A 27858-nucleotide genomic window follows, 5' to 3' on the forward strand; every position below is an offset into this window, starting at 1 on the left:
GATGTGTAGCAATACAAATTATACATAAAAACTGAAAACAAACAAAACAAAAGAACACACAGAAATCAAGCAGAAAGCCATTGAATGAAACAAAAAAATGTAAAAGATATTTAAGTAACAAACAATAATACAAATAATAACACTACTACTAATAATTGTAATCATAATAATAATAATAATAGTTACAGCAATTTAAAACAATTATGCAGTGAGTATTATTTGTTGCAGGGTATTGTGGGGGATCAGCTTTGATACATGAACAGAATTGTAAGAAACATTTGTTACTTTATGCATTTATTCATATAAAAGGCAAATAAGAAAGGCTTCAAATACAAAAACAGTCACTTTAATTTGGGTTTACATTTTTTTTTTAATTTATATTTTCATATAAAGTCTCAAACATAAACCAACTTTCATATACTTTTGTGTTCACAGTTGGTGCTACCACACTCTAGAGGACAGACTGCTATCTTGCGGTTGCCCTAACCCCAACCCTAATGTATATTTAACTGTTACACAATCTGCTTGTTGTTTGTTTATAACCAGCGTCAACCAGCAGCCACAGACATTATGCATTTGGGTTGCCTGTCCATTGGTCCCAATGATGTGAAGACGATACTTGACAAAACGCCTTGAGGGAATTTCTTCAAAACTCTGAGCTGCTACTGGTGGCCATATTGTGTGGGAAATTCATTCTTTCCTTTATAGATAGTCCCCCCCCCCCCCATCTGTGCCCCAACCAACCAGAAGAAGTCACTAATGCAGCGTCAACCAAGCTACTTGTGCCTCCCAGGATTAAATCAACCTTCTGTATAAGGCTTAAACAAGAAACTGTTAAAATATGATTATTTTTGTACCAATGCGCAGAATTTTTTTTGCATTACAGAGAAGATTATAAAAAACAGCAGACAAAATGCAGTGCAGAATTACGATGTTACTACATGACACTCTTTGGTGAACTTGCCTTAATTATTAACAGTAAAGAGAAACTCTGCTCAAACGTTTAGCTGAAACGAGAGAGACGTCAGGTAATCACCGTCTGAGCGCTGCCCTGAGTTTAGCCGAGCGTCCTCGAGGATTTTCATCCACATCATCCTTTTCTGGGGTGATCACTTTTCTCCTCAGAGGAAGCCAGTGAACACTTCCACCATCTCTTTTTTCATCCCCCAGTTTTGCCGTCCTGGTAGCTTGTTTCCTCGGGCTGAAGTGATACTGATCTAGATTAGACAAATCATCTCCCTGGAGGAAACGTTTGACCAGTCGGTCTTCTAGTGAGTGAAAGGTGATTATACAGAAACGTCCTCCAGGTCTCAGGACTGCCTGGGCAGCACGCAGGCCTGCGTGGAGTTCGTTCAGCTCGTCGTTCACAAAGATTCGCAAAGCTTGGAAGGTTTTCGTGGCCACATGTGCAGGTCGGTGGAGTCGGTCTTTACGAGCATAGATAACAGCGGGAGGAAACGATCCTAGAGACAGAAAAAATGATCAAAGACTGAGTTAATCTTCTAAAACATGAATGCAATCTGATGCTCAACATTTCTCTACTACTATACATATATATTTCATTCTGTGTAATTTGCGGATTTATGAGTATTAAAAAAAACTGATTTGTGCATCACTAGCATGTTAGCATTAGCATCGTAAGAAAATCTGACTGAACATTTTATTAACATTGTAGAAAGAACATAACAAAATTTGGCAGTTGTAAGAGTGACTTTTTTTAACTTTTTAAATGACTTTTATGGGATTTTAGCACTTGTTCACTGTGTGGTGTCTGTGGGTCACACCAACAGATTCAAATAACTGTAAACTTCACTGGTCAGGACAGTAATGAAACATCCTGAATGACAACAATTATTTAGTCGCCTTTGACTTGTGGTTATGCTTCTGTAAAAAAACAAACCTGGTGTGCCTGTGTTTTATATCATTAATTGAAGAGATGGATTGCCGAAGCAAGATGAAGCACAACAGAAGCAGTGCAGAGCGAGCTGCAGCAGGACGGAGCGGCAGGCCCAGACTGAGGAGCAGATTCTGGGTGGAGATGGTGTCTCAATAAAATACTGAGGTAAAAGCAGTCAAATATCTCTTGTGATCTGTCAGTTCACAGAATTCAGAGTTAATGTTAAAATCTGTCTCAGCTGAAAACTTCTCTCCACACCCTGGTTACTGTTAAAAAAAGAAAGGAAATCTAAAATATTGAGGTTTTCTCTGTTATTGCTCTCTGGCTGGTGCACTCGGTCATGACCCGCGCTCTGTAAAATGAAGGGTGATTTATGTTTCCCCCCCTCACCACAACGTCTCCCTTTAATACTCCTGACCAATTGTGCGTGGAGAATTTTTCATGCAAAACCTTTAATATCTCCGATTGTTATTTGAGAGATTCTCCCTCAGAATGCATGTACATGAAAAATGTAGAGAATGCTTCAGAAGACTGAACTTACAAGTGTGTGAAGCGGCTTGAAAGAAACGACATGCAGGGTACAGAATGAATGAGATGTGGATATAAGCGGTAAGGGCCAATACACTGACTGAGAATTGATTAAAATATGCTGTCAAGTTAGAAAAACATCAGATTTATATGAATAAGTCCAGGGTCCAGCTTGACCAAGTCATAACCACGGCACAGAAGCCCAAAGAACAATTAGACGCTTGTATAGACCTAAAGAGAAACTGCAATAAATAGAGAAGTGAGTGATGTGGCATTTCTCTCCTCCTGCACTAAACAGCCTAAGGTGTGAGTCACACTGCAATCAATACCATGCCTGCACAGCACGGACCACCACTGTTCTGGTCTCGCCGAGCCGTGCGCTCTCTCTCTAATTCATCTTGCAAAGGTCCTGCAGACAGATCCGTGGAGAAAAGAAGAGATTACGATGTGTACATAAAGAGGAAATCAAGTAGTTAAGAAGGAGACGCGACTTTGTGATGGTATTAACATTTAGAATTAACATCACAAAGCTCTTGTGCTCTACCCATGTGTCACGAGAGGCTATAGCAGTGCTTTTTCATGCTCCTGTGTTTTAGTGGCTGAACAAACGGTCTGACCGAGTTTGTTCACAACAACAAATAAGTAAACGGAGCAGGGAAACGTGGACACAACTTTTGTTTGCTGTGGCACAATAGACCAGAGAATTTTGTATGTGAAGTTGAGCTGAGCCACAAATGAACTGAAACACTGTCGAGAATAAAAATCGCACATCGCACATGAAATATAAATATTTCACCTAGTGATCAAGGAACCATAAATCTTTATAAACAGGCTCATTCTATTGCCATTTTGCAGAACTTTGCAACTACTTGAGTTTTCTAAAATGGATTATTCAGTGGCAGAGACATCTGCTGCTGCTTTCAGACATGACAATGAAGTCTGGACAATTTCCCGAAATTATCTGGAAGGGCTGTATGTGGGAATGCAAATGCCCAGGTCAGTTGCTTCCAATATTCTCTGGAGTTTTTCCCGCCAGCCTCCAAGTAAAAGTCTGAGATGGCCCATGTGAGAATACAGTGGGATAATGTCCGCAGGAATCACTACCAGCATGTCATCAGAGGTGAAACTGAAAAAATCCTCAAATAAAAATCCCAGGAAAAAGAAGCACCGTAGACGTAGACGTCAAAGAAGTCACAAAAACACAGGACTTCCATTCACATCTACAGTGCCTTGCATAAGTATTCACCCCCCTTGGACTTTTTCCCATTATGTACTGTTACTAACTAGAATTCAAATAGACTTAAATAAACTTTTTCCCGTTTGATCAACAAAACATGCATAGTACTTTGGAGGTGCAAAATACATTTTATTGTGACACAAACAATAATGAGAACAAAAAAGTTGACATCTGTTGGGTGCATAAGTATTCACCCCCCTGTGTCAATACTTGGTAGAACCCCCTTTCGCTGCAATTACAGCTGCAAGTCTTTTGGGGTATGTCTCTACCAGCTTTGCACATCTAGAGATGGAAAGGTTTGTCCATTCTTCTTGGCAAAAAAGATGAAGCTCAGTCAGATTGGATGGAGACCGTCTGTGAACCGCAATCTTCAAGTCTTGCCATAGATTCTCTATTGGATTGAGGTCTGGGCTTTGACTGGGCCATTTTAAGACATTAACATTCTTTAATCCAAACCATTCCTTTGTAGCTCTGGCTGTATGTTTAGGGTCATTGTCCTGCTGGAAGATGAACCTCCGCCCAGTCTCAAGTCTTTTGCAGACTGCATCAGATTTTCTTCAAGGATTTCCCTGTATTTGGCTCCATCCATCTTTCCCTCTATTCTGACCAGTTTCCCTGTACCTGCTGAAGAGAAGCATCCCCACAGCATGATGCTACCACCACCATGTTTCACTGTTGGGATGGTGTGCTCAGGGTGATGGGCAGTGTTGGGTTTTCGCCACACATAGCGTTTTGCATTGAGGCCAAAAAGTTCAATTTTGGTCTCATCTGACCAGAGCACCTTCTTCCACATGTTTGCTGTGTCTCCCACATGGCTTCTGGCAAACTCCAAATGGGATTTTTTATGGATCCCTTTCAACAATGGCTTTCTTCTTGCCACTCTTCCATAAAGGCCAGATTTGTGGAGTAGACGACTAATAGTTGTCCTGTGGACAGATTCTCCCACCTCAGCTGTGGATCTCTGCAACTCCTCCAGAGTAACCATGGGCCTCCTGGTTGCTTCTCTGATTAATTTTCTCCTTGTCCGACTCTTCAGTTTGGGTGGACGGCCTCCTCTTGGTAGGTTTGCGGTTGTGCCATATTCTTTCCATTTTCTTATGATGGATTTTATGGTGCTCAGAGAGATGTTCAAAGCTCTGGATATTTTTTTATAACCTAACCCTGCTTCATATTTCTCCACAACTTTATCCCTGACCTGTTTGGTGAGCTCCTTGGTCTTCATGATGCTGTTTGTTCAGTAATGATCTCCAACAAACTCTGAGTCCGTCACAGAACAGGTGTATTTATACTGAGATTAAATTGCAGACAGGTGGACCCTATTTACTAATTATGTGACTTGCAAATGTGACTTGTGAATGCAATTGGTCGCACCAGATCTTTGTTAGGGGTTTCACAGTAAAGGGGGTGAATACATATGCACTCAACACTTTTCAGATTTTTATTTGTAAATAATTGTGAAATCCATGTAATATTTCCCCCCACTTCCAAATGATGCACTATTTTGTGTTGGTCCATTACATAAACTCACGATGAAATAAATTTTAATCTGTGGTTATACCATGACAAAATGTAGAAAAGTCCAAAGGGGGTGAATACTTATGCAAGGCACTGTATCTATCAAGCATCAGGCAGGAATATCTTGCTCATTGCCATTAAACGTCACAATAGCATTAAGTGACTTACTAAGCTCACACTGAAACAAACCTGAAAAGAACACAAGCACAGGGAACTCACAGAGGTAATTAACTATGGTTTGGTGTTTAAATGTAATACACAACCACCCTAATCTTCCCTCCCATTACAACATGAACATCACAAGCCTTTCATGTTGACAATAAACGTTGGCAGAGGACGCACATTTTGTCCGGCAGAATCGGCCAATATCAGCGAACCTCCTCGGGAGACTGGGCTGGTTACAACATACTGGATAAACAGCTGAAGAGCAATTCTGCCAAATATACATAAATCCCAGCTGGAGGCAGATATGGGAATGTAGGAATTGTGGAAATTATACAGGATGGTTTGAAATTTATTTACAAAACACCATGACTCATACTTGGAAATTTTGCTGCTCAAAGACCAATCAGGAGAAAATAATGTTTTACAACTCGTTCGGTATGCTGCAAAAGTCCCAGGTTATAAAATACAGTGAGGGTGGTTTGAAGAAGATGATGCTATATAGGTTTTACTCGTCAGTTATCTTCATGCAAAGTCCAGGGAATGTGACGCACCTTTGACTTTAGAACTGCACCGATCCTCCCTGCTGCACGCGACTTTAATATATTGTTTCAGAACACAATCAGTAAAATTGCTTAACAACTTAAATTAATGGCGTTTTATTTTTAAATCCTCCCTCACTTCACCTTTACACTCCACATTGTTACCACCTTCATATTCACATCACCTGGCCCAGAGAAAACCCCCGGTGTGCTTGGTTAGAGTATGTGTGAGCTGCATACATTGTCGTAGCACAATTAGTTGTGACCAGTTCATGTGTGGGTAAAAGCGATCCATGGTCTTTTTTTGCATTTACGTCATTTACCACGCTCGCCCACAGCCTTTTTAAAAGATGTAGTTTTATATAACTTTTCAATTTAATTCAAATAATGAATCACATACCAAGGTTACCCAGTGAAAAGGACATAATTATTTCCGGTTTTGAAAAGTCTAACATTAAAACCTTGAGCGTAAAGAATAATGAAATGAGGGGAGAGCGAAGCGTGACTAAAATAACTTATTAATCTTAACAGAGGCGTTGCAACAGGGTATACAACAGGCAATTACCTGGGGCCCTGAGCGGAGAGGGGGCTCCCAAGAACGGCTGATTGTGTTAGTACTGACGTTCGACTTTGTATAGGTCATTGGATAGAAACAATCTTATGAGGCCCCATGCCAGTAGTTTTCATCCGAAAGCTTCAGAATTCAATAACTCTTTTACTCTAAAAATTAACAGCTATATGCAGGTTTTTTAAATGTGGGTAAACATGTTAAGATAGACAGATGTTAGTGGGTGTTAATGGTTTTTTTGACCAGTGGAGAATGAGCTTTAGAGGTTGGTTTAAAGACATACAATGTCTTAAATGTGTTCGGCTTGGTTCGATTAGGAACCCCCAGGTTTTTGCCTCCAAAGTCCCTTGAACCGCTCCCTTGTCTTAAAACCACCAAGTGCAGTCGCTCCATCCCACTGACACCTAAGTCCCAATCACTTCTCCTGCGACTGTCCATTTTTTCTTGTCAGTATCACTATGACGTGTAACAGCGCAACACCTGGAACTATCTTGAATCCAGGCCTCTTGGGTTGTTCCATATAAACATCGGTGGTGACTCGTTTTGCTCTTCCAAATAAGATCAAACCCCTGCTCTTACTCACACGTGTTCTCCCCGGGTGACACTGACGCGCACACTGCTCTCTGCAATAACTACTGAAATGACCTCACACTCGTTCAGCAGCTCAAATCTTGAGGCATAGAGCCAAAAAAACAAAAAAAATAAAATAAAAATAAACAATCAGTAAGGACAAACAATGTAATCCTGGCTTTATGCACAAATGTGTCGTGTGTGAACATATGTGGGTGTTTGTGTCAGATGTGTCTGCATATTTGTGAGCACGGAAATGGAACTGAAAAGGGGGAGGAAGAAAGCAAAAATGCAATGTGGAGAAGGAGGGAGATGAGCCGCATGTGAGATACTGTTTGTTTTCAAGGCATTTGCCACATTCTGTTCCATCTTTGTCTCATCCTTAGCTCTCAAAGGGAAGGTGTGCAAGACAGGCACCCAAAACAGAGGCAGGAAACAGAATGACGTTTGAGATCACAGACTACGTAATTTTCCGAGACAAACACGTCCCACCGGGGGACAGCCTTAATAACTCCACTCGTGTTTTATTTTCCCTTGCAGCCTCCACAATGCTGCAGGGAATTAATCAGGATAGTGTGTAGCTACCTGCCACCACGCTGGCCAGCTGCTGTGTCCTGGTGATGGGGTTGACACGGCGTGCCTTCACCATGGCTGAAGCTATTTTCCAGGCGCGTTTTTCCTCCCCATATGCAGTGAGGATGGATGCAAGAGCCTGTTGATCTAAGGTATTCACAACGTCAGCAGCGCAGGGCATGTCGAGGTACCTACGCACAAAGAGAAGCCCAATTAAGCTGCTTGACGTCACGTCCTTGGTGACAGCGGCGAATCCTGACAACTCTGAGATACAGCCGAAAACCTTTATGTTTGACAGTTATGAATAGATCCAATATGAGGGAATGAAAAGAGAAATGCAGCTTGTGCAAACGCTCGTAAGTGAGTTATCTTAAATGGTTTCTTTGCACAGAATGCTGACAAAGGAAAATTATCTGTCTATATTTCTGAAAACAGGAGTCATTAAATTACACACACACAGACACATGCACACAGACACACAAACACACACACAGATATTCACACAGGCTTAATAAACATCAGAGGCAGAAATGAAGGTAAATAACATGTCCACAATCGGGTGTTAGAATCACACAACAGTTACAATCCTGCAATTATTCATGAGATAATTAAAATGATTTTATTCATTAATTTTAATGTCTTTTTCGGCTACTTCAATCAAGTTATACATTATATGTAAAGTATAGCCTATATATAAAGTAAATAATTCTGAGAGGGAGCAGTGTATTACTGTATTTCAATATGTCATAAATTAAGGAAATAAAATAAGGAGTTTGCCATGTTATGTATATATATGTGTTAAATTATTATTAGAAAAGAACATTACAAATGGCACTACAACTGGTTTAGTTGTATATTTACCCTAGTGACAACAGAATAAGAGCAAAGATCATTGAAGTATTCTACCCTATGTAGCCCAGTGTGATAACTCCCCCTTTTTATTAACTGCACTTTGACATTACTGCTCCAATGGGTGCTGGTGCAGTTTGACTCTGGCTACCCAGCCCCTCCAAACCTACCTCTCTCCATCCATCCTCATATCCAAGGGCCCATCTTTGCTGAGGGAGAAGCCTCTCTCTGCCTGGTCCATTTGCATGGAGGAGCAGCCAGCATCCAACAGGACAGCATCAATGCTGCCTGGCTGAATGTTCGTATTCGACAGCAGGACCTCAAGCTCACTGAATCGGCCAAGCAATGGTTTAACACGACCACTGGAGAAAGGAACACAGCACAAATAAAAATGTGTATGTCAATGTGTGTGGCACAATGGCTGTGGAAATACTGGCCTCATATGAATCTAATTAGTCATTGGAAGTCTTTAATATTTTGCTGAGAAAAAAAACTGTAAAAATGTTTTGTTATTCAGCTCATTGTCAAAAATACCTTCAGAAAGCGAGGTGAATAAGGTTCGAAACTAGAAAGAAAAAGAGAAAATAAAAGATAGAAAGATATCTAACTTTGGTCAACTTCTTAATTTTTTGGGAATAATATAAATAGAGGAAAATAACAATAGAGGGACGGGAATAAAAGATATGAACAAAATTGCACAATAGAGGTTCAGAAAAATAGAGACAACAGTTTGGATGAGACATAAGACCAAAATGAAAATGAACAGACAATTAATGACACATAATATTTCTTACAAATACAAAATAGCTATGATAATTGATTATAATAGTGAAAATACATATAAATACATATATATATTAAGAGGAGGATTATTTTTATTTCTAATATTGCGGTGAATTTTGTTCCATATTCACAAAAAAACATCTTAAGGCCTTATTATATTCAGTGATGGTGAGTTGAGTCACTTTGTGCTGCTCTGGTTACAACACAAGTTTTGCTGGATTATTTTTTGATAGAAATAATACAAAAGGGAGTTGTGTAGTTTATAATTCAAAGCAGCTCCCTTCTCTTTACACTGTGATAAAGCGACACATCCGTCAGTCCAGGGGGAGAGTTTCAGAACATTTTACAGTTAATTGTTCTACTAAGTTTTACTGTTCAATGCGTTCTGTGACGGAAAGAGATTAAAACCGCTGCCAGACGGCAGGTTTTTTGTCATTAATGTATGAATCTTAAGATGTGTCCTGACCCGACTCTGACTGTTATATATGTGTCCCATGATGTTACAACAGAACCTGGATAACAAAGACATGTAATTAATTCTTAATATTTACAGCTCAACCATAAACATACAAGATATTGTTGTCTTATCAGATTTAAGAGTTAACATGAACAGTTACACGATGCCCTTATGAATAGTTAATCATTCTTGTGCAGTAGGAAGCGTAGAGGACCAAGTACGGTTCCCTGAGTAACACCCACATCTTTTTTGTAAAGATGTAGAATAAAAGCTTCATAATATTTTGTAAATTCTGATAAATAACAATATGTCAGAGAAAACCCATGGATTTTTTTTAAACCAATCAGATAAACCAAACAATTGAACTGAAAGACAAATCTATTAGTACAGGGGTCTTCAACGTTTTTCAGGCCAAGGTCCCCGAAACTGATGGCGAGATGCAGCAGGGACCCCCTACTATATAAATTGCATAAAAGAGTGTTTATATTATTCTGGGCCTAGTGCCATGTATAAACATAGCTACCCTGTTATTGTGCATTCAATACTACCCTTGTGGGTAGTAGCATGCTAACATTAGAAAGGTGGCTCAGACACCTCGCAAATCCTCTCAGACATATTTTTCAGTTACAGTAATGTTTTTTTTACATTGCAGAGCGTCTATTTCTCAGTAAATTTAAAAAAAACTAAGCAAAAAAAGGTCAAACAAACAACTTTTAGGTACAAATTCGACCATCTACGGAGTTTGGTCCGCCATTTTTAATTTTGAGCTTTGCGCTCTTTATACGTGAGCATAACGCGATCTGATTGGCTACTGCTTGTGCTGTCGTATTTGCATGAAAGGTGCTGTTAACCGGTGCCCAGCTTGAGAGAGCTCCTGTGTGTAGCTGAATGTGTGCATTGCTGACTGAAAGATAATGGCTACAATATGTTGGATTCATGTCAATGTGTATCTAAAGACAATATATACAATTCTGGTTCTGAAGACATGAATTTTGTGGGGGAAAAAATTTTGAAAAAAAAAAAAAAGAAAAAATGAATTGTCTTACCCTCTAAAGCGGACCCCTTGTTGAAGACCACTGTATTAGTATATATTAATCTAATCGATATTATGTAACTATGTTCTATTCTTGTTTACTAACAAGTATATGCATGATTGACTTGATCAGTTTGATTTTGTCATCTTCTGACACGTTTTAAATTAAGTTTGAGAGAAAAAAAAACTGCTTTATTTCCTGGTGAATTAATAGGAGCCAGTGAACATCCTGTAGGCGGCTTTGTGCAATCACAGTCTAATCTCCACTGGAACGGTTTGGGGGTTGGGTGCCGTGGTCAAGGGCACCTTAGTGCGTGCCACGAGACTTCAGTAATGAGGGCGGGGGAAGCTCTGCTCTTTCACGTTCTCTAATCTTTAGGTCACAGATACTACTGAATGGGAATGGTAAGTCGTCTGTGCATAGGAAATGCTGAATCCTTTCTATATTTTTTGTTTACAGCATCAAATACTGTCTAGAAAAAACCCTCAACATCTGACAATCACAGACATTTTTAACCTAATGTTTTATCCTAAAGATATTCAATCCAAAGGAAACCTCTTAGTAGGATGAGAAGCTTCCCAGTCGTCCTTTTAAAAGAAAATCACGTAAGCCAACAAGACGTCTTAGATAGCCTATTGTCATCCTTGCTTGCCTGTGACAGAGCTATGTACTCAGTCACTTCCTCATGTGAGAGTAGTGAGACCCTCTAGCCACATTCATGAATATTTCATGTGACCTTTTAACATTGTGTGAGCAAAGATGATGGCAGAAGACAGCAAGAGGAGTCGCAATCTATAGACTATGTGCAGAGGTTCTTCTGCAGCCATCTCCGCCCATGTGGTTCCAAGGTATGAAAAAAGTTTTCTAGTCAAGTTATGAGGCCAAGCATGTCGGACTGACTTCTCTAAATGATAACCCTCTGCAAGAGCTAGGCAGCACACGTTGTATATAACCTCTATTTTTAATCAATTAAAAAAGTTAAGGATATATGTTTTAAGGACTCACTCATTGGGGTGGGCAATATGGCCATACATTTTATAGAAATAGAAATTGTCAATCAATATCAATAATTATCACTATAAACGTCACATTATTATTTCTGTTAAGCATAAATCTTAATTCATGTTCCTGAGTAAATGTTGTGCCCTTAAACTCTTCTTTAAGTCGATAATATAAACTTAAACCTTATAATACTTCACTGTGCTTCCAAAATACAATATAATGCTGTTGATGAAAATTATATTGCGATAATTATTGCTATTGTGTATTGCCGAGACCTATTCAATAAATGCCCCAAAAGGGAAGTCTTTCTCTGGTGGTCATGACCTCTGAGGGATATGCTGACATGAATCTGTGATCTCGAGGGTCTTTCCCTGTTTACTTGGGCTTTCTCATGGCACTAAAGCGTCCAATGTCCAAAGACATGCAGACTGAGGTTAGGTCAATTGGAGACTCGAAATCGATGACAGGTATGACTGGGAGGATAAATGGTTGTTTGCCTCTGTCAGTTGGCCCAATGTTACGCTTGTTACCTTTCAAGGGTGTATCCTGCTTCTCGCCCAATATCAACTGGGATTGGCTCCAGCACTTCTCTGCAAGCTAACTAAATTTAAAGCTTGTCTGTTTTAAGTTTCATGACTCCACCTTCCTCAAGCGTCACTGGGGGTATTCAGGGGAGAACACAAATTGTCAGGTCCTCCATTTCAAAACCAACAGAAGGCAAAATGGCAAGGGAGCACCTCGCCCACACAGCCAGGGCCTTTCACTGCTTTTCTGTTCTTTTCCACCAACATGTGCAGTGTTCAATTTGTTGAAAAATCTATAGTAAAGGCTTTGTTTTTCTCTCCCATCTCATGCGCAACCAGTCGCTGCGTTCTCAACAGCACTCTGGCCATCATCCTAAATTTCTATTTTTCTCTTTATTGTTCAAAGTTGCAATATAAACTTTTTGGTGAGAGTCAATACCTATTTATTATATAATTTTGGGAAATTTTAGCCACTCTGGATTCTAATTGGAGCCTAATGCCTCTTAAAACAGATGAAATTGTAACCAACAGCTAATAATAATCCACCTACACTGAATGAGTGCCTCATCTGGTGGTGACTGAAGATGTCAGCAGAGGCAGAGACCGAAGACGGGGAGAGGAGAGAAGGGGCAGAGCTCTGCTGACTGGTGGACGTTGGCAGCTAACTTAACCAGGAGCTTTCCAAAGCTCAAGTATAAACATTCTAACTAAAGCTGACTCAGTAATGCTATTTGTCTTGAGGAACAGAAAGAATGTGAGCTGGTCTATGAAGGAATCTACCTTCTCTGTGCAACTGCACACAGGCCACGTCCTTTTGGTGCTGTCAGGGCCAGCCAGCATGCTAACTGGTATAAGCGGGTTGAGTGCTGGGAGTTAGAGTTAGCTTCAGACTGATATAGAGAGAGTTTATGTTAAGTATTTCTATTCTATATCATCAACCCTGCACACTGTTTATGCATGAATGGGAAAAGCTGAAAACACCTCTGTCTAACACAACCTTCTGCCTTTTTCTAGTTGGGTGGGTGGGGGGGGGGGGGGGGGGAGCTGGAGCCAATCCCAGTTGACAGAGGGCAAGAGGAGGAGTACCCCCTGGACAGGTCGCCAGCGTATCCCTGGGCCAAAAGACAGACTGGACTATTGGAGGAAGCAGGAGTACCTGGAGAAAACCCACCCAAACACAGGAAAACATGCGAACTCCTCAGAGAAAGACCCCAGACAAATTCGATTGGAACCAGTAATTTTCTGAGGGAACAGTGCTCACCACCGCACAACCATGCTGCAATAACAATTCAAAGGCGGTTTGTTTTCTTCCTTTACAGTCACACAAGTTTTTATCATTAATGAAAGTGCTATCACGGCTGCATTCCTAAGTTGATTCTACTTTTTAATTACTTAGAAATAAAATTCTCAAGTCTGTGACCGCCCACACGCAGGTGATGGACGTACCTTCCACTACACACTGCAACGTCTTTTTCAACGTGTTTTTTGTAAGCCACAGAAGTATTTAAAAATATGCAAAACAGCTACATAACATTTCTAAATTATTAACTTCTTTATGTGGCTTAGACACAGAGTTGGAGATATAAATGCCTTATGTAAGGTCGTATATTATTAAAGAGGACAAGTTTCAGTGGTGTATGTGCTGAGGTCCAAGTGTGGGCTCATAATTGCTTAAGAGATCTGCACTATTTATAGTTGTAACACTCCACAACATTGACATGATGCAAATTTCTGTTATTCTGGCATTTCACACAGAAACAGTCTGACAGTCTTTATATTAAATTACAGAATATGTGAAATATCTGTGATAATGTTACAAGCAGGTGTCACCAAAACACAAGTCCAGGACAAGGGTGGTTTGATGTCAAATGTCTGAGCTATTCCCTTTAATTTACCATGAGATTTGATACTTGGACATGTATACTCCCCTCTATAGACTGTAAGCAGTTTAATGATTCCTGAATTTCCTGTAAAGTGCCATTAACAGGTTACAAATAAATAAAGAACTTTCATTGAATATGTTTTTAACCCAATACACAACAATGGTATTTCACACGTCCTCAGCTGCCCTCAGCTCTGAACTTACTATCAAGGTGTTTTTATACATAAAGACCTTGACATTTTTATAGCCAATATACCTTAAGCTGCTTTCAGACATGCAGTGAACTCCAGAGATCCCTCGGACATTCTCCATTGGGGAAAGTGTATGTGGGAGTGGAAATGACCCAATCAGAGCTGGCCGACTTTCTGAAGACCCTATCCATCCAGGCCCCAATGAAAAAGTCAACAGAATGTCTGAAGGAGCTGATGTGAGAAAAACGCAGGACATTTTCCGCAGGATTCACCAAATCCCAACCCAATTTTTCAGTCATCCTCCAGAGGTCCTGTCTGAAACTGCTATAGAGACGACAGTTGTAAACTAGCTTAAAACACACACGCAGAGGGGGAGTGAATGTGTTTTTGTGTTCAAGCCCAGGTTCTTAAAGATCTTCAAACTCCACAGTAAAATTGAGTTCTGTGATTTCCTAAACTTTCTTCTCGTCTGAACGTTGATCCATTAAAAGAACAAGTCGTTTTTCGTGTTGAAACCTTTCCGACTTGCAGGTACATGTCTTTGTGTCAGGTGGCACGGCCTCATGCAAATTTGTGTCTAACTGTGTCTTTCCACTCTGCTTTGTATGCAGCCGAGCTGCCTCGGAACTCCTGTTGCATCCTGTCTAAACAAACAGAGAGTCTTGTTTAAATCACGTTCCTGGTATTTTCATGTTTTGTTCTACAGATTAGTGCATTTCACTTCTGTCATATGGTATAAAATATATCTCTCTTGCTCTTGTTTTGTATATACGACTAAAGGGGATAGTGTCTGTTGTTCCAAAGTACACAGATGCTGCTTCCAGAAATGCGCTGAAGTTCAGACATTTTCCTGACATTTTCCAGAGGGGCTGTACGTGAGATCACAAATGTCCGGACGAGTTGCTCTGGACATTTTTCTGCAAGCACCCGAGCAAAATGTCAATATGATAATCAAACAAGTCCATGTGAGATTACAGCAGGAAAATGACCGAAAAAAAACCGATAAAATTAACGTGTTGATGACATTTCTAAAATGATGGACGCAAAACTGGAAGATGATAAAGAGATGCCAACAGATTGAAGACACCAAAAAAGGTTTGCTCTCTTTTGAGATCTTTTGATGATACAGGCCGATGCCAGTGGTGTTATGCGGCATAAAATAAAATAAATAAACAAACAAAAACAAACTATGCATTTCACAGCAGAATCTGTACATTATGTTTCCATTTACATTTCCCTGTTGTTGTGAACGTGTTGACTGGAAACACATTAGCATGTTATCAATTGTTAGATACCAGGAAAGAGGAAGGATATCCGACAATTTGATGGTGCATAAAGATTCCCCCTGAGACTACAGCCTCCTTTAAACCTGCCAAAGCACTTAACAAATACAATAAGTCTTAAAAGCCTCAAAACTACAAGTTGTTATTAACTCGCCAAATTTACACGTTGAGTGTCCTCACGAAATAATGTAAGACCTGTCGACAAAAAGTGAGCAGTCTTTTCACCGAAAACAATTCCAGGTCACCTTGTTCAAAGATTATTTTGACGATATTTTAATAAATTTTAGCATAAAACATAAAATAGAATTCACATTTGCCCATAACATTACATTCTGCTACGCCTTTATATATATCCTCGCACTGAATGTGCCCTGGCATGAACTTGTCCGTCTGGAATAAGAGCACACTCGGTGGGGACATCAAGAACCTCCACAGCAGCCTCAGTTTGAGTGCATGCTCATTCAACATGATGCTGCCTCTTCACATATCAAGCCTGGAATATTCCCTTGTGTTGACCTGCTCAGTTCCTTTACCTGCGTCACTGAAGCCTAAGACAAGATGCTGATTGATTGCTTTCAGCAGGGGAGTGGTGATGAAAATATCTACAGTCCCGTGAAGAAAATAAGGAAAAGGACAAAGAAAAAGAAAAAAAAATACACACACACAGTACAAACACACAGGTTGGTCTTTATAATGGATTTTGTTCAGGAGTTCAATTTGTTCTACCTCAGTTGACCTCAGAAATTCTATTAAAAAACACTCCTTGGGACTTATTTATTCGGTAATAAAGCTAAAGGAAATTTGTGAATTTGTGACTAAATGGCGGCTCTCTCGTTGGTGGCTTCACCAACGTCTCCAAGAAAAGCCATCAATATCTGTTAAATCTTTTCCCACTGGTTCCCCAGTTTACTGTTATCATCTTCATTCAAAGGGCTGATTCGAAAGCTTGTTCCTCAACACTTAGGGAATGTTGTGCTGCAGGTGAGGCACATTTCCCAAAATAGAAATCGACATGTTGTCTATGAAGTCTGTTCGATTGATTGAGGTTATTAATCAGCTGGTTATGAGAGAGAATGGCTGTCTTGTGTGTCGTACAAGTGGGTAGTTGTAATAATATCTATCACACACACACACACACAAATGCATTATGCTGGTGTATTGTGTATTGTAATGTGAGCTGCAACTGTTGCGTAACTAAATCCCGTCTGAGTGTGTTTCGGCATCTTATAATTATTTAACCATTAGTCTGCTACTCTAAGGCTCAATCCCATTTCACCTCTTCTCCCAACCCCTTGTTTCCGAGGCTTATCTTGCCCCATTAAAACGAAGTTACAATGGGTAGTGGTGGAAATCCTGCCCTACAAATTGGGGGAGCACTTCAAGAAAACCTTATCACATACAGCCCCTCCAGAAAATATCCGGACAAAGTGCGGAATTCATTTCATGAACGAAAGCAGCATTTTTGGACCAACCTAATTTATCAAGCTTTCCATTTGTGTTAACTCTGCTTTCAATTTTGTCACCACTGGAGAGCACTTCATTGCTAAAAAAAAAGGGGTCTTTAAATGAAAGTATTATTTTATAAACTACACAAGCACACTTCTTGCATTGTTCAAGTATAATTATTAAAAAATTTAAAATTTAATTCAAATATCGTTACAGCCTTAAGATAGACAAACTGTCCATTATTAAATATGCCGAAGGGAAAATGGAGACACACAATATACAGATGTAAATTATAACTTACGTGCATGCACACGTGTAAATCAAATGTCTGCCTGAATTGACTTTCCAATTATTCTTGGTGCCTTTTCATATTTATAACAGTTATTGTGGGCACAACCGCTGCGGTGCGTCAGGAGCAGGGAAGTCATAGCAACAACAAGAGTGTCGAAAGGCAGAGAATAGCGAGGCTAAACACGCAGGAGAAAGATTCCCTTGAAGACATGGTGAATATCATTAAGGAACAGAGGGTCACTTTTATAAGTGATTGCTTTTAAGTATAATGCACATTAAAACTGGGTTCAGATTAACACTCACACTCCACAGTTTGCAGAGAGAAGGTTATACTTTCCTCAAGACATGGGAGTAGAGAAGAGAGAGAAAATCCTCTAACCCTGTTGTGTGGATGCACTGCGTGGGCTGACAGGGTCTTTTACTCAGGCTTCCAATAATATTGGTTAATTGCTGGATTTCTCGGGCTTCTCTCAACTTGCATCACGAGTAGGCGTGGAAGAGTTTACAGCAGGGGTATATTGCTGCTGACAGAATACAGTGTTCTCATTCTCTCTCTTTTAATTGTCATTCCCTGCTCACAGGCACATTTCTCTGGCAGATTCCCTTGAGAGAGGTTTCCCCAGAATCTACGTAAAAGGATTCCTTCCCACGCCATGGTCTTAGGAACATCTCATTTTCATCCTCCCGCGCCTTGCTCGTACACACATGCACATACACACACACTCCCTCACACCCTGGCATTGTGTCCTCATGTCTCCCTGTTCTCTCTCTCTCTCAATTTTCTAACTTCTCTAGGCTTCTCTCTGCCCCCCCATATCTTATAGATCCTCCGTGGGAGGCAGCATCTCCCTCACACTGCAGGCGTGGGCCCTTACTCTGACAAATGACATGCCGAGCCCACCAGCTTTGCGTGGGGGGGAGAAAAGCTTTAAGTTAAGAAGGAGGAATGGATCTGATTGGATGGTGAAACTCAGGGGCTGTATCTTAGTGAGCAGCATTTGATTGGGACCAGGTAAGAAGTGGGAGAAACACAGCGAGATGCAATACTATATCACACCGACAGTATGTTTTGAGAAATAATGACTGCATTATAAACACTGCTCAAAATGGCCAAGCTGTCAACTGTGACAGTGAAAACTTACGGTTAAACATGAGCCATGATATATGATAAACATCTGTCTTGGCAGCTTGTAGCTTTAACTTGTGTTTTGGTCTGGCTGATATTTTTCATTAAATCACTTACGAGTGTTCCGTGGCCAACTGCTGGGCCAGGGAATTTGCTGTAGGATCTCGGTCTAAGGCCAGGACTGTGACTTCAGGAACTGTGTTCAGAATCGCTTTGGTATGACCACCACCTCCAAATGTCATGTCCAGGACCACCTACATGCGAGAAAGCAAGAAAAAAACAAAACACGTTCTTCTCACAACAGGACTCCGTATACATGATTCATCATCTTATCATCACAATGTTAGTTCCTCATTTGAGTGTTCACAGTGGAGGAGAGACAAGTGCAACTCGAATCTGATTTTTCTGAATTTGTCTTATCAACATATTTCACATGCTGTATAAAGTGCACACAGTGAGGTTCAAAATCCTGTTATTTAGTTCTGCCTTTTGCATTTTAAAAGGCCATGGTATATTAAAAATGAACTGTGGGAATAGCTCATCTGGAAAAAAAACAATGATACAAAATAAATATGTCTGCGCTGGACTTGTTTAATCATTCTTTAAATTAGCTATGATGTCTTGCAAGTTCTGGCAAACGTCGATTATTTTTCGAGTCCCACAGCAGTGTTTCTGTTCGACCAACTAAACCGTTATTTATTCTCCCCTTCAGTAACCAAAACCCCCGAAAATAAGACTGATGTCGTAAGTTTGACAGCTTCAACCTTCACAAAACATTTGTATTATGCAAGAATCAATATCGCAGTTGATTCGGGTCTAATAAGATCTAACCTAATATTAACAGTGACGGAAACGACTGGATGTGATGTGAATGGTTCTGCGACTCTTCAGGTCCCCTCAGCTCTGTGGAGTATTTTTAACTTCTGCAGCTCATTGTTTTGGTTTTAATGTCAATAACTTTAGCGAGCCTTCAACACTTCTCATCACTTTGACTGACAGCAGTATAGGCAGCTGTTTTAATTCATGGTTTCAAACAAGGACATTTTAGGCACGGTGGGTGTTGCCTTGTTAGTCGTCACATTTTGGTTACGATTTTCCAACTTGTAAAAAGCATTCGAATCCACTTCCACTGTATATAAATATGGTTGAAAGAAAACTCCACAAAAGCGAGGGTCGTAAATCCTGCATCCTCCATGTTAGTGTTCGGGACGTGGGCCAAGCTAAAACGTCACGTCAAATCAACTTTTCTCAAAGATGTTTTCTGTCATTTTTCGGTAGCTCTCGTCACACAGATGTTAATTTAAGTGCAAACTTTTCCAGGAAGTTTTGCTTTAATTAGATATTATACAAATTAAGTGAAAGATCGTGACTGAAATGCAATTGGTCGAGCATGTGCATCAACAGAACCTCACCAGAGCGGCTCCTTCCCCATATTCGCTACTGACCAGATTGGTATTGTTCATCTTTCTATACAATCTATGATACTCAAGCAGAAACAGTCACAGAGGAGGAGAGAGTTGAACCCCCTGCAACAGATAACTGGCTCCAATGTGATGCAAAGGCTGCAGTGATGCGTCGTTTTTCATGCTGCTAATTTGTCGCCAGAAATAAAACATTGAACCGGAGAACATTTATGTTCATGAACACAGCATGTATCCGGCATGTCTGCGTCTCGGACTCAGTCGGCGCTTCCTCTCTGAAATTCACTTCGTTGAAAAAATGTTCAGCAGAATTTTGAAATCGAGACTTCTTGAGTTGTATTCTAGCTTTCATATTTCTATTTTTGAATTTGGTTAATCAGCTGCTGATCAATATGTAGTATTAAGCAAACAATCACACAAGAGGACGTTTATATTTTTGACCCGTGATATATGTGCTTGGCCAATGGATTTGTTGATAAACAAACAGGATGCCTCACATCTGCCAGAGATCATTGTTTAATAAGATGGAATGAAATCTTTCAAGTCGTTACCATGGGAATCTTTCCCATCTCTGCCACTCGCCTATATATAAACTTTTATCAGTTTAATCAATGAGAATACCTGATAAAATGAATGTTATATTACATCCAACTCAACATAAAGGTGGCATAAGCTCTGCCAGCTGTGTCCTTATTTGAAACCGTTAACAAATCCAGCCTATGTATGTTCACCAGTTAATGGGAACACTTGCAGATGTGAAACACTGTGGTACAGTGAGGTTTTTTCACATCCCCTCCTGTGATGGACTGAGATGTTAGCTTCAATTTCCCCTTCCTTTTGTCCTCATACTGGCACATGCTGCTCTGATTAATTATGTGAGGGTGAACGTATAATGTGATACGATAGTATGCTACATACCTTAGGCTTATAGTTGGACACATTGGCTTTTGGGCTTTGTCCAATGTTCTTACGCTAGCCCGTAAAATATCACGTAGACCGAAAGACATCAATAAACACAAAGATAAAAAAAATTGCTAGTTTCGGTGTATAAATATATTAATGAAGACCGATCAGCCACAAAACAGCTAAATGTTAACTCTGTAATATGCCAGCTAGACACCTCCACTAACTGAAATATTTGAAAACAAGATAGAAAAGAATTCCCTGATTATAATGTGATTTTGCATATATATTTTTGTCTGTGAATGTAGAAATTTTAAAAACAGAAATTATTTATTACATCAAAAATTATTCTCATATTGGACAATGATAGTTCTCTACTGTGTAATGAAAATAATCTGTTGAGATGTGTGATTTTTACAAACTTTTATTTGCCAATTTTCTTTTATATTATTTATCCAAATGCCATCGGATATCTCCTGAAGTAGCTTTTCATTTTCCCTAAAGAGACGTATGAGGATCCAATCAATAGTGAACGCTGACATAAAAGTGACTAGGTAAAAAACTGTGTTTAAATCAGACATGCTTAAAAATTTGTAAATATCTACTTCAGGATGTGATCAATTGTAAATACCAGTCTTTCAATCTAAACGTTTAACCGGGAAACAGAATTAATCTATCATATCATGAGAAAAATGGGAAAAATTGTTTTACCAGGGAAATGTCGAAAAACCTGCCAACCATTCTGCTGCAGCTGTATCCACGGAGTAAGACTTGCCAAGCAGAGAACATCTCCTGTTCCCACATATCCTCATACCTTCTACATTTGTTGACTACCTCTGCTACACAAAAAAATAAAAATCCCAGCCCAGTTCTGAGTGAACAGTCTGAGATTGCATGAATAATTGACTGGATTATGCTTTACTTTTACTTTTTTATGTGTCTGTTCTGTGATTTATAATAATGTCAGCAAATGGTGGGGAACAGATGTAAAATGACACAAAAGGAAATGCAAGCTATTCCCCACAAAAACATTAAACCTGTCGATCGATAGTGACGTTGAAGGTGGGGTGTGTGCGTGCATGTGTGAGGGAAGAAGTGATCAATGGCGGTTCCCTCTCCTTTCCAGCGCACAGCAGCAGATGGGGAGGGGGTGTGGGCTAGTGGGATGAGTCACACGCATAATGAACTTGCCTGTTGTGCTATTCAATACAAAAAAGGGAAAGGAAAACAGAAACACAAACAGCAAAGTAGGCTGGCTTTTATCGAAACAGTCGACACAAGCAACCAGGAGACAAACTGGTCCTCTACTGGAGAGTGTTGCACTTGTCACAACAATCTTTTGTCACATCCTGAGGAAGCTGTGGCCAAAAGAACAAAGGTAAAGCCTATTTATTTCAGACTGCCAGCAGATTCCCACCAGTGTTAGAGGCGTTTGGTTGGAAACCTAAATACTATATTCATTCACATTTGCTTCAATGAGCAATTGACACTCTCCATCTTTGGGAGGTGTAATAGTATCAAACACACACACACACCAAGTAAACTAAGCAAAAAAATAATAATTAAGTGCATGCAACACAAAATTGAGAACTGCATGTCTACAAGGTCATTTATAAGGTAAATTGAAAATCTAGTTCCTCGCCCTGAGGGAAAACAAGCTTCTTCAAAAGCCCTGAATGCTGCTGTGAAAATCTCCCCTCTTTTTTCAGCGAGCCGGCTACTTCTACCACCAGATGGGCAAAACAACTTCTTGAAAAGATTTTGTGATAATGGGCTTGGCATTTGCGATGATGATTGACACCGAACTTGGGAGTGAGTCATTCACATTGATATTTCATACAGCGGGGTGTCAGCGAGGCTCTCACCTAGACTGGGCCAGACCAGAGAAAGCACCAGACTGGAATGAAGCCAGCACTCAACGTGGGTCCTCGCAGTCTCCAAATGCAGAGTCGGTGCTTAAAATAAAAGTAATTACTGTAGTCCCGTGTTGTGTTACTCTGTTTAGGGTGTGTAATATCTGCCTTTCCCAGCAGAGGGAATAGGAGAGTTAGGAGTGGTCCAAGTGGTGCAGTCCAACAGGGAAGCTGCAAGGTGCTATAATGCAGGACACTTCAGCAGCCACCCAACAGCATTGCTAATGAGAACATCTCTACCCAAAAGGAAAAGGTAAAAACGCTGTATCTTACTTGATAAGTTGTATCGAAAAATGAGGAAGAGCATCGACTGAGAGTTTCAAAAACATGTTTGATGGGAAAAGTCTCACTTTGGCATTGATATTTTGCAAACATACGGCTCATACAACCGTAAATAATATCCTGGCCATATGGAAAGAAGGGGCCTCAACTCAAGTCTTCTTATGGTTGAATTCATTAGGAAAAGGGGAAGAGGAACCTGAGAGAAGCCTGAGTACTCACCTAAATCCTACTTGTGACTCCCCAGCCCAGGTCAGTTACAGTGGGGGATCTAAAATGTCATTGAGGGGAGTTTTTACAGATCTTGTTACACTAACACACAGACCATTAGGGAGACAGATACACAGGTACAGGATCGCTTTTCTTGTCGCGTCCGTTGCCATGGCAAGAGTGGAGGTAACCGGTTTGCATTTCTTTCTCTGTCACACAAAGTTCATGGCAAGACACAAATGTGCAAGAATTTGTCAGGTTTGCAGCATGAGAGTCTGGTAGGAATAGATGAAGGAGCAGGTTTTGCTCGACAGTGGTTGTGTCGACTGCAGAGACAGGTTATGTGTTGGCCGTTGAGCCTTTGTGGACCGTGGATAGAAATCTTGCACTTGAAATAGCACCAATTTACCAATAATGCGAAGATTAACATGTAATACATTTGCTCATACCTGAACCCCCTTATTAAGTCTCCACACCTCATTTTTTTTTAAACTTACATTAAAAAGGATGCAAATAACTTTTTCCTCTCTTTACTTCATTTAAACAAACGTAATAGGTGTGTTCAGTGTTCGTGCAAATAAAGGCTGAAAGTGGGGGTGCACAAAACAGATGGTCAGTGAGCGCAGACAACTCAAAAGGCATGAAAGCTTCCTGCAATTACTCTGTCAAGAGATTATGTTGATGGTGACCAGTGATGTCTGAGGTGCGTGTGGCCCAAACGTAACGTGTACTAAACATACAGCCTGGGTCTGAGAGCGAAAGGGAAGTCAGTGAACAAGTGGGCGCGTGAACAAGTGATACAGGAGCACTAAAATGTTGACAAAACTCTTTGCCAGAGGGCTCCTTCCAAATACCTCTCTGTATGTTAAGCTAATCTCTCTTTTGTCAAAGGAATGCTGCAGAGTTACAACAAATACTTTCATTCCCTCATCTATTCACTGCTATTTGCAGTGTGTTGGCACGAGTTTAAATAAAGGCACCTGAGGAGGTATTTGAGTTAGGTAGGAGTGGGACAAGACACGTCTGCACGCGTAACAGGAGCATTTGCTCGTTCGCCTCCAACAACACCCATCTGAAGTATGTCTGATCTAGGCCATTTCCAAACCTAAATTTTTCAGTGATGTTATTTACTTGGAGAGTCTCCACCTGAGTGTCATCAGCAGTTCAAAATGTCCCTCCTGTGAAGGGGAGGGGGGGGGCTTAGTTATGAGAACAGGACAGGTTGATTTTGTAACATGTTTCAACATTTGATGTAAACACACCTGTGGAGTGGTGTAAAAGAAGATGGGTTCTATTCACAGTGATTAGAAGCAGGTGGATAAATATATGCAGTGACCTTCCTAATCTAGTCAGTTGGTCCAACAATTAAGCTCATTGTTAACATCTTACATTACTGCAATAAAATGTAATTGGATTAAGTTCTACTTGTGTGAATTGTTATCATATTGATTGCTTTATGATAAAAGTGGTGTGAAGTAAATAAGAGGTAGTTAAAAGTTTTAAGGAAGAGTTAAAAGAGAGATTTCATGTGTCATTTCTTATGTAGCGGAATTGAAGGATTGTTAAATCATCTTTTTTAATCTAGTCATGAACCATAGTTACGTGAGTCTGTAATACATAAAGGATTGGTCACACTTGTTGCATCCAGGACTCTAAACATGGATTCTCCTCAAGGTCCTTAATCAATTATCTGCTTCTTCTTAAAGAGGTCGAGGGGAACATACTAACTAACTAAATGTTATTGAAGCCTCACTTAAGTCCACCTACAAGTATTATCGAATAATGTAAAATTTAAATTTGATCCCATTAGAGCTGTTCCTTCCAGCACCTAAATCACAAAGGCTAGGTATCTGTGCCCATTTGCCTGTGAAACACACAACATTTGGGCCTATTATCACCACGTATGTTGTTTATCACTATGACTCACTTCTGTTACCTGCAATATTGATATATTCTAAACAAGTGGTAAACAGAGTTTGTTTTTCTGGAACTGTTACCACACCAATAAACACAGGTGTAACAAAAGCTGACAACAGTTTACTTTAATGAGGATAAAACAAAGTCTCAGTCTGAGGATGTGATCCTACATGGCTACTACATATAAATCACACGTTTCTGAGTTCCCGCAAAATTTGGTTTGATGATGCATGCTCCTGAGAAGACACCAAGCCCAAAGGGAAGTCTGAACATTATTTATTTCCTTCTGGACCTTTGGACCCTGTCTGCGTATCAAAGTTACTTTCGGGTACCGATGAAGAAACCTTGAACCTTGAATAGAGACACAATGTATATGCTGTAGGAATGGGAAAGGGCGACTTTTAATGTCAGTCACTGGAACTTAAAAGGTATCCTTGAGTATTGGCAAGTACTTACGTTTGTTATGCACATAACTTTGATTATAATATATGTAGATGCTAAATGTTGTTGTTTCTTTGCTTCCTTCCTTCCTTTGTTGGCAAAACTGTTGACATAGTCACAAACAAGAAGGGACCAGCATTCTTTGGTCATTTTTCTAGAGACATCCCTTTTTTGGATTGGATGCAGGAGAACTTTTGCCTACTGGTCCTAAGATGTGCGTAGTTCTCAGTGTAGCACAAGGCAGAAGACATACTGGACAACTATCTAAACAATTTCAGGAAGCTGTCTAGTCTGTTTGTCACGGTGTGTCCCCACACCATATATAGCCAATTTCAGACACAATCCGGGCTGTTATGAAACACATGCATGGATGAGTCTCTATATGGTAATTTCCTCAGTAAAATATTGTTTCATCTGCATCTCAGTGGCGTAAAATACTTGGTTATAAGGTAAAGTGCTGCAGAGACAAACAATGCAACAGCCAACATCTGTATGTCGAGGTCAAACAGACATCACACTATGTTAATAAAATAAAATATACAATAAAATAAAGTAATATGAAAATATACAATAATAAAATAAGGTGAGGAGACACCTCCACTACGTCTGATATTTCCTACCTTAAGACACCTCTAACACACAGACAGGATAAAGGTTGTGTTGCAGGAAAGAAAAGTCGAACTGGGGTTCTGATGGAAGTTCAACTTCTTGGATATTTGAGAAATATCCGAGAAGACCCCATTCCTAACAAACTGCCTCTTTCCCACAGTTTTCAAGACATCAATGGTAAAACCTCGCCTCCAATCCAATCTATGATCAGTCAAGACATTGTTTACAGACCCGTTTCTTACCTTCCTTTGTACATGTCTGGGGATAATGATTTAATATAAACTTTTTGCTGATTTACAATAACATCATTTTCAAAAAGCTTCCATCTGGTTATCAAGCATACCACAGACTGAGTCAGCCCTAAGGAAGAAAAAAAATATGACGCTCTTCTAAGATTTCAGTTTTATTACAATCGTCCACGAACGTTGGACAAAGTTTAGGAATGGAGCTTGGATAATTAAGGTCTTCCACACACTTTGTTGTTTTTCCGTATGCGTCCCATACAAGTACAGAAGAAGGTGTACCTATTTTTATGCCTTTAAACTATGTAACACGCTGCCTCTGGATATTACAGTGGTTTGATTGGTATTTTTAAAAGGAACCAGAAGACGTAGCCTTTTTAAAGTGGCTTTTAATTTGAAGTAATGTCACAACCTTAGTCTGTTTATTTTTATACCATGAGTTAATTTTATTCTGTTTTATTGACTTGTTTTCGGATCCAGCAGCTTCAGTCTGTCCGTCTGTCTGTCTGTCTTCTCAGCAAAACTGTTCATGCAGCAAAAATTTAAACGGGGAAATCAACGGGATGGTGGCAAATTCCGTTTACTACTCAAGTACTAAAAATACACTGATTGACCTCAAGGTGGCGCTGTACAAAAATAATGTATACATTTTCAAAAGTGGTTCGCCTATAGTTCTTTCTCCTCATACATTTTCACCTAAACATTTTTAAGTGAAAGTGAAACTAATCAATCGGGGCCAGTTACCTACAAAGAGTCTGTCAAAGAGTCATCAAAGGAACTTGGATGCATCAAGCTGTTTTGAATTTATACATTTAAAATCATATCTTGAAGTTATTAAATAAGCACAATCAGTTACAAATCTCAAGACATAAAAACCGTATCACCATTTAAGGTCACAGTCATTGAGGTAGGATGCCACGGTAGGAGAAGGAATGACTCACTAGTTTACTCATCCTGGAGCATGGAGGATGACATGATGATATACTGCTGCCCTAAAGTTCTGCCTAGATCTTACCAGGGCCATAAAAACCTCAGTGCCTCTCAAACATCTTCCCCAGTATGATCCCTTCCATCCTTCCTTCCTCTCCTTTATGTTCACATTTGTTTCTCATCACCACATTCATATAATTCATACCAGCCAGGCCTTTTTTCTACAGTTACATTTTTTACATTTTTCAATAAAAATCTGACTGCAAAGAGGAAAACCCGGGTCCCTCTCCTCCTCTTCATAAAGCTCATAAAGCTCATGTCAAGCATCCGCCCACTTCAAGGAGTCCTGAGACTGGATCTTACACCACAATGGTGCCGAGGAGATCCCTGGAGAAGCAGGGATAGCAGGCACTTGCATCTTCTCTGAAACTATGAGCCAATAACTCAATATTTACTGTACGTGGGCAATCCAAGGCAACGATTAGTCTTTCTACCACATTCCTTCTGCTGCTTGCGTTCTGAGAAAGTAATCT

At 40.0% G+C, this 27858-nt stretch overlaps 1 protein-coding gene across 2 annotated transcripts in view; it reads right to left on the reverse strand.

Annotated features, from left to right (window-relative positions):
* Nucleotides 1-774: 774 nt before the first annotated feature.
* mettl15 (methyltransferase like 15) overlaps nucleotides 775-27858 on the reverse strand; it is a 39931-nt gene continuing 12847 nt past the window's right edge. For both annotated transcript variants that reach the window (XM_053426093.1, XM_053426101.1), the window contains exons 3-6: nucleotides 18578-18714; nucleotides 8612-8803; nucleotides 7605-7783; nucleotides 775-1463 (exon numbers count right to left, since the gene is read on the reverse strand). In XM_053426093.1, the coding sequence (XP_053282068.1) occupies nucleotides 1033-1463; nucleotides 7605-7783; nucleotides 8612-8803; nucleotides 18578-18714 (939 nt within the window). In that variant the 3' untranslated portion in view covers nucleotides 775-1032. The remainder of the gene's footprint in view (nucleotides 1464-7604; nucleotides 7784-8611; nucleotides 8804-18577; nucleotides 18715-27858) is intronic.

The sequence above is a fragment of the Pleuronectes platessa genome, chromosome 1 (assembly GCF_947347685.1).
Source record: "Pleuronectes platessa chromosome 1, fPlePla1.1, whole genome shotgun sequence".
Lineage (NCBI taxonomy): Eukaryota > Metazoa > Chordata > Actinopteri > Pleuronectiformes > Pleuronectidae > Pleuronectes > Pleuronectes platessa.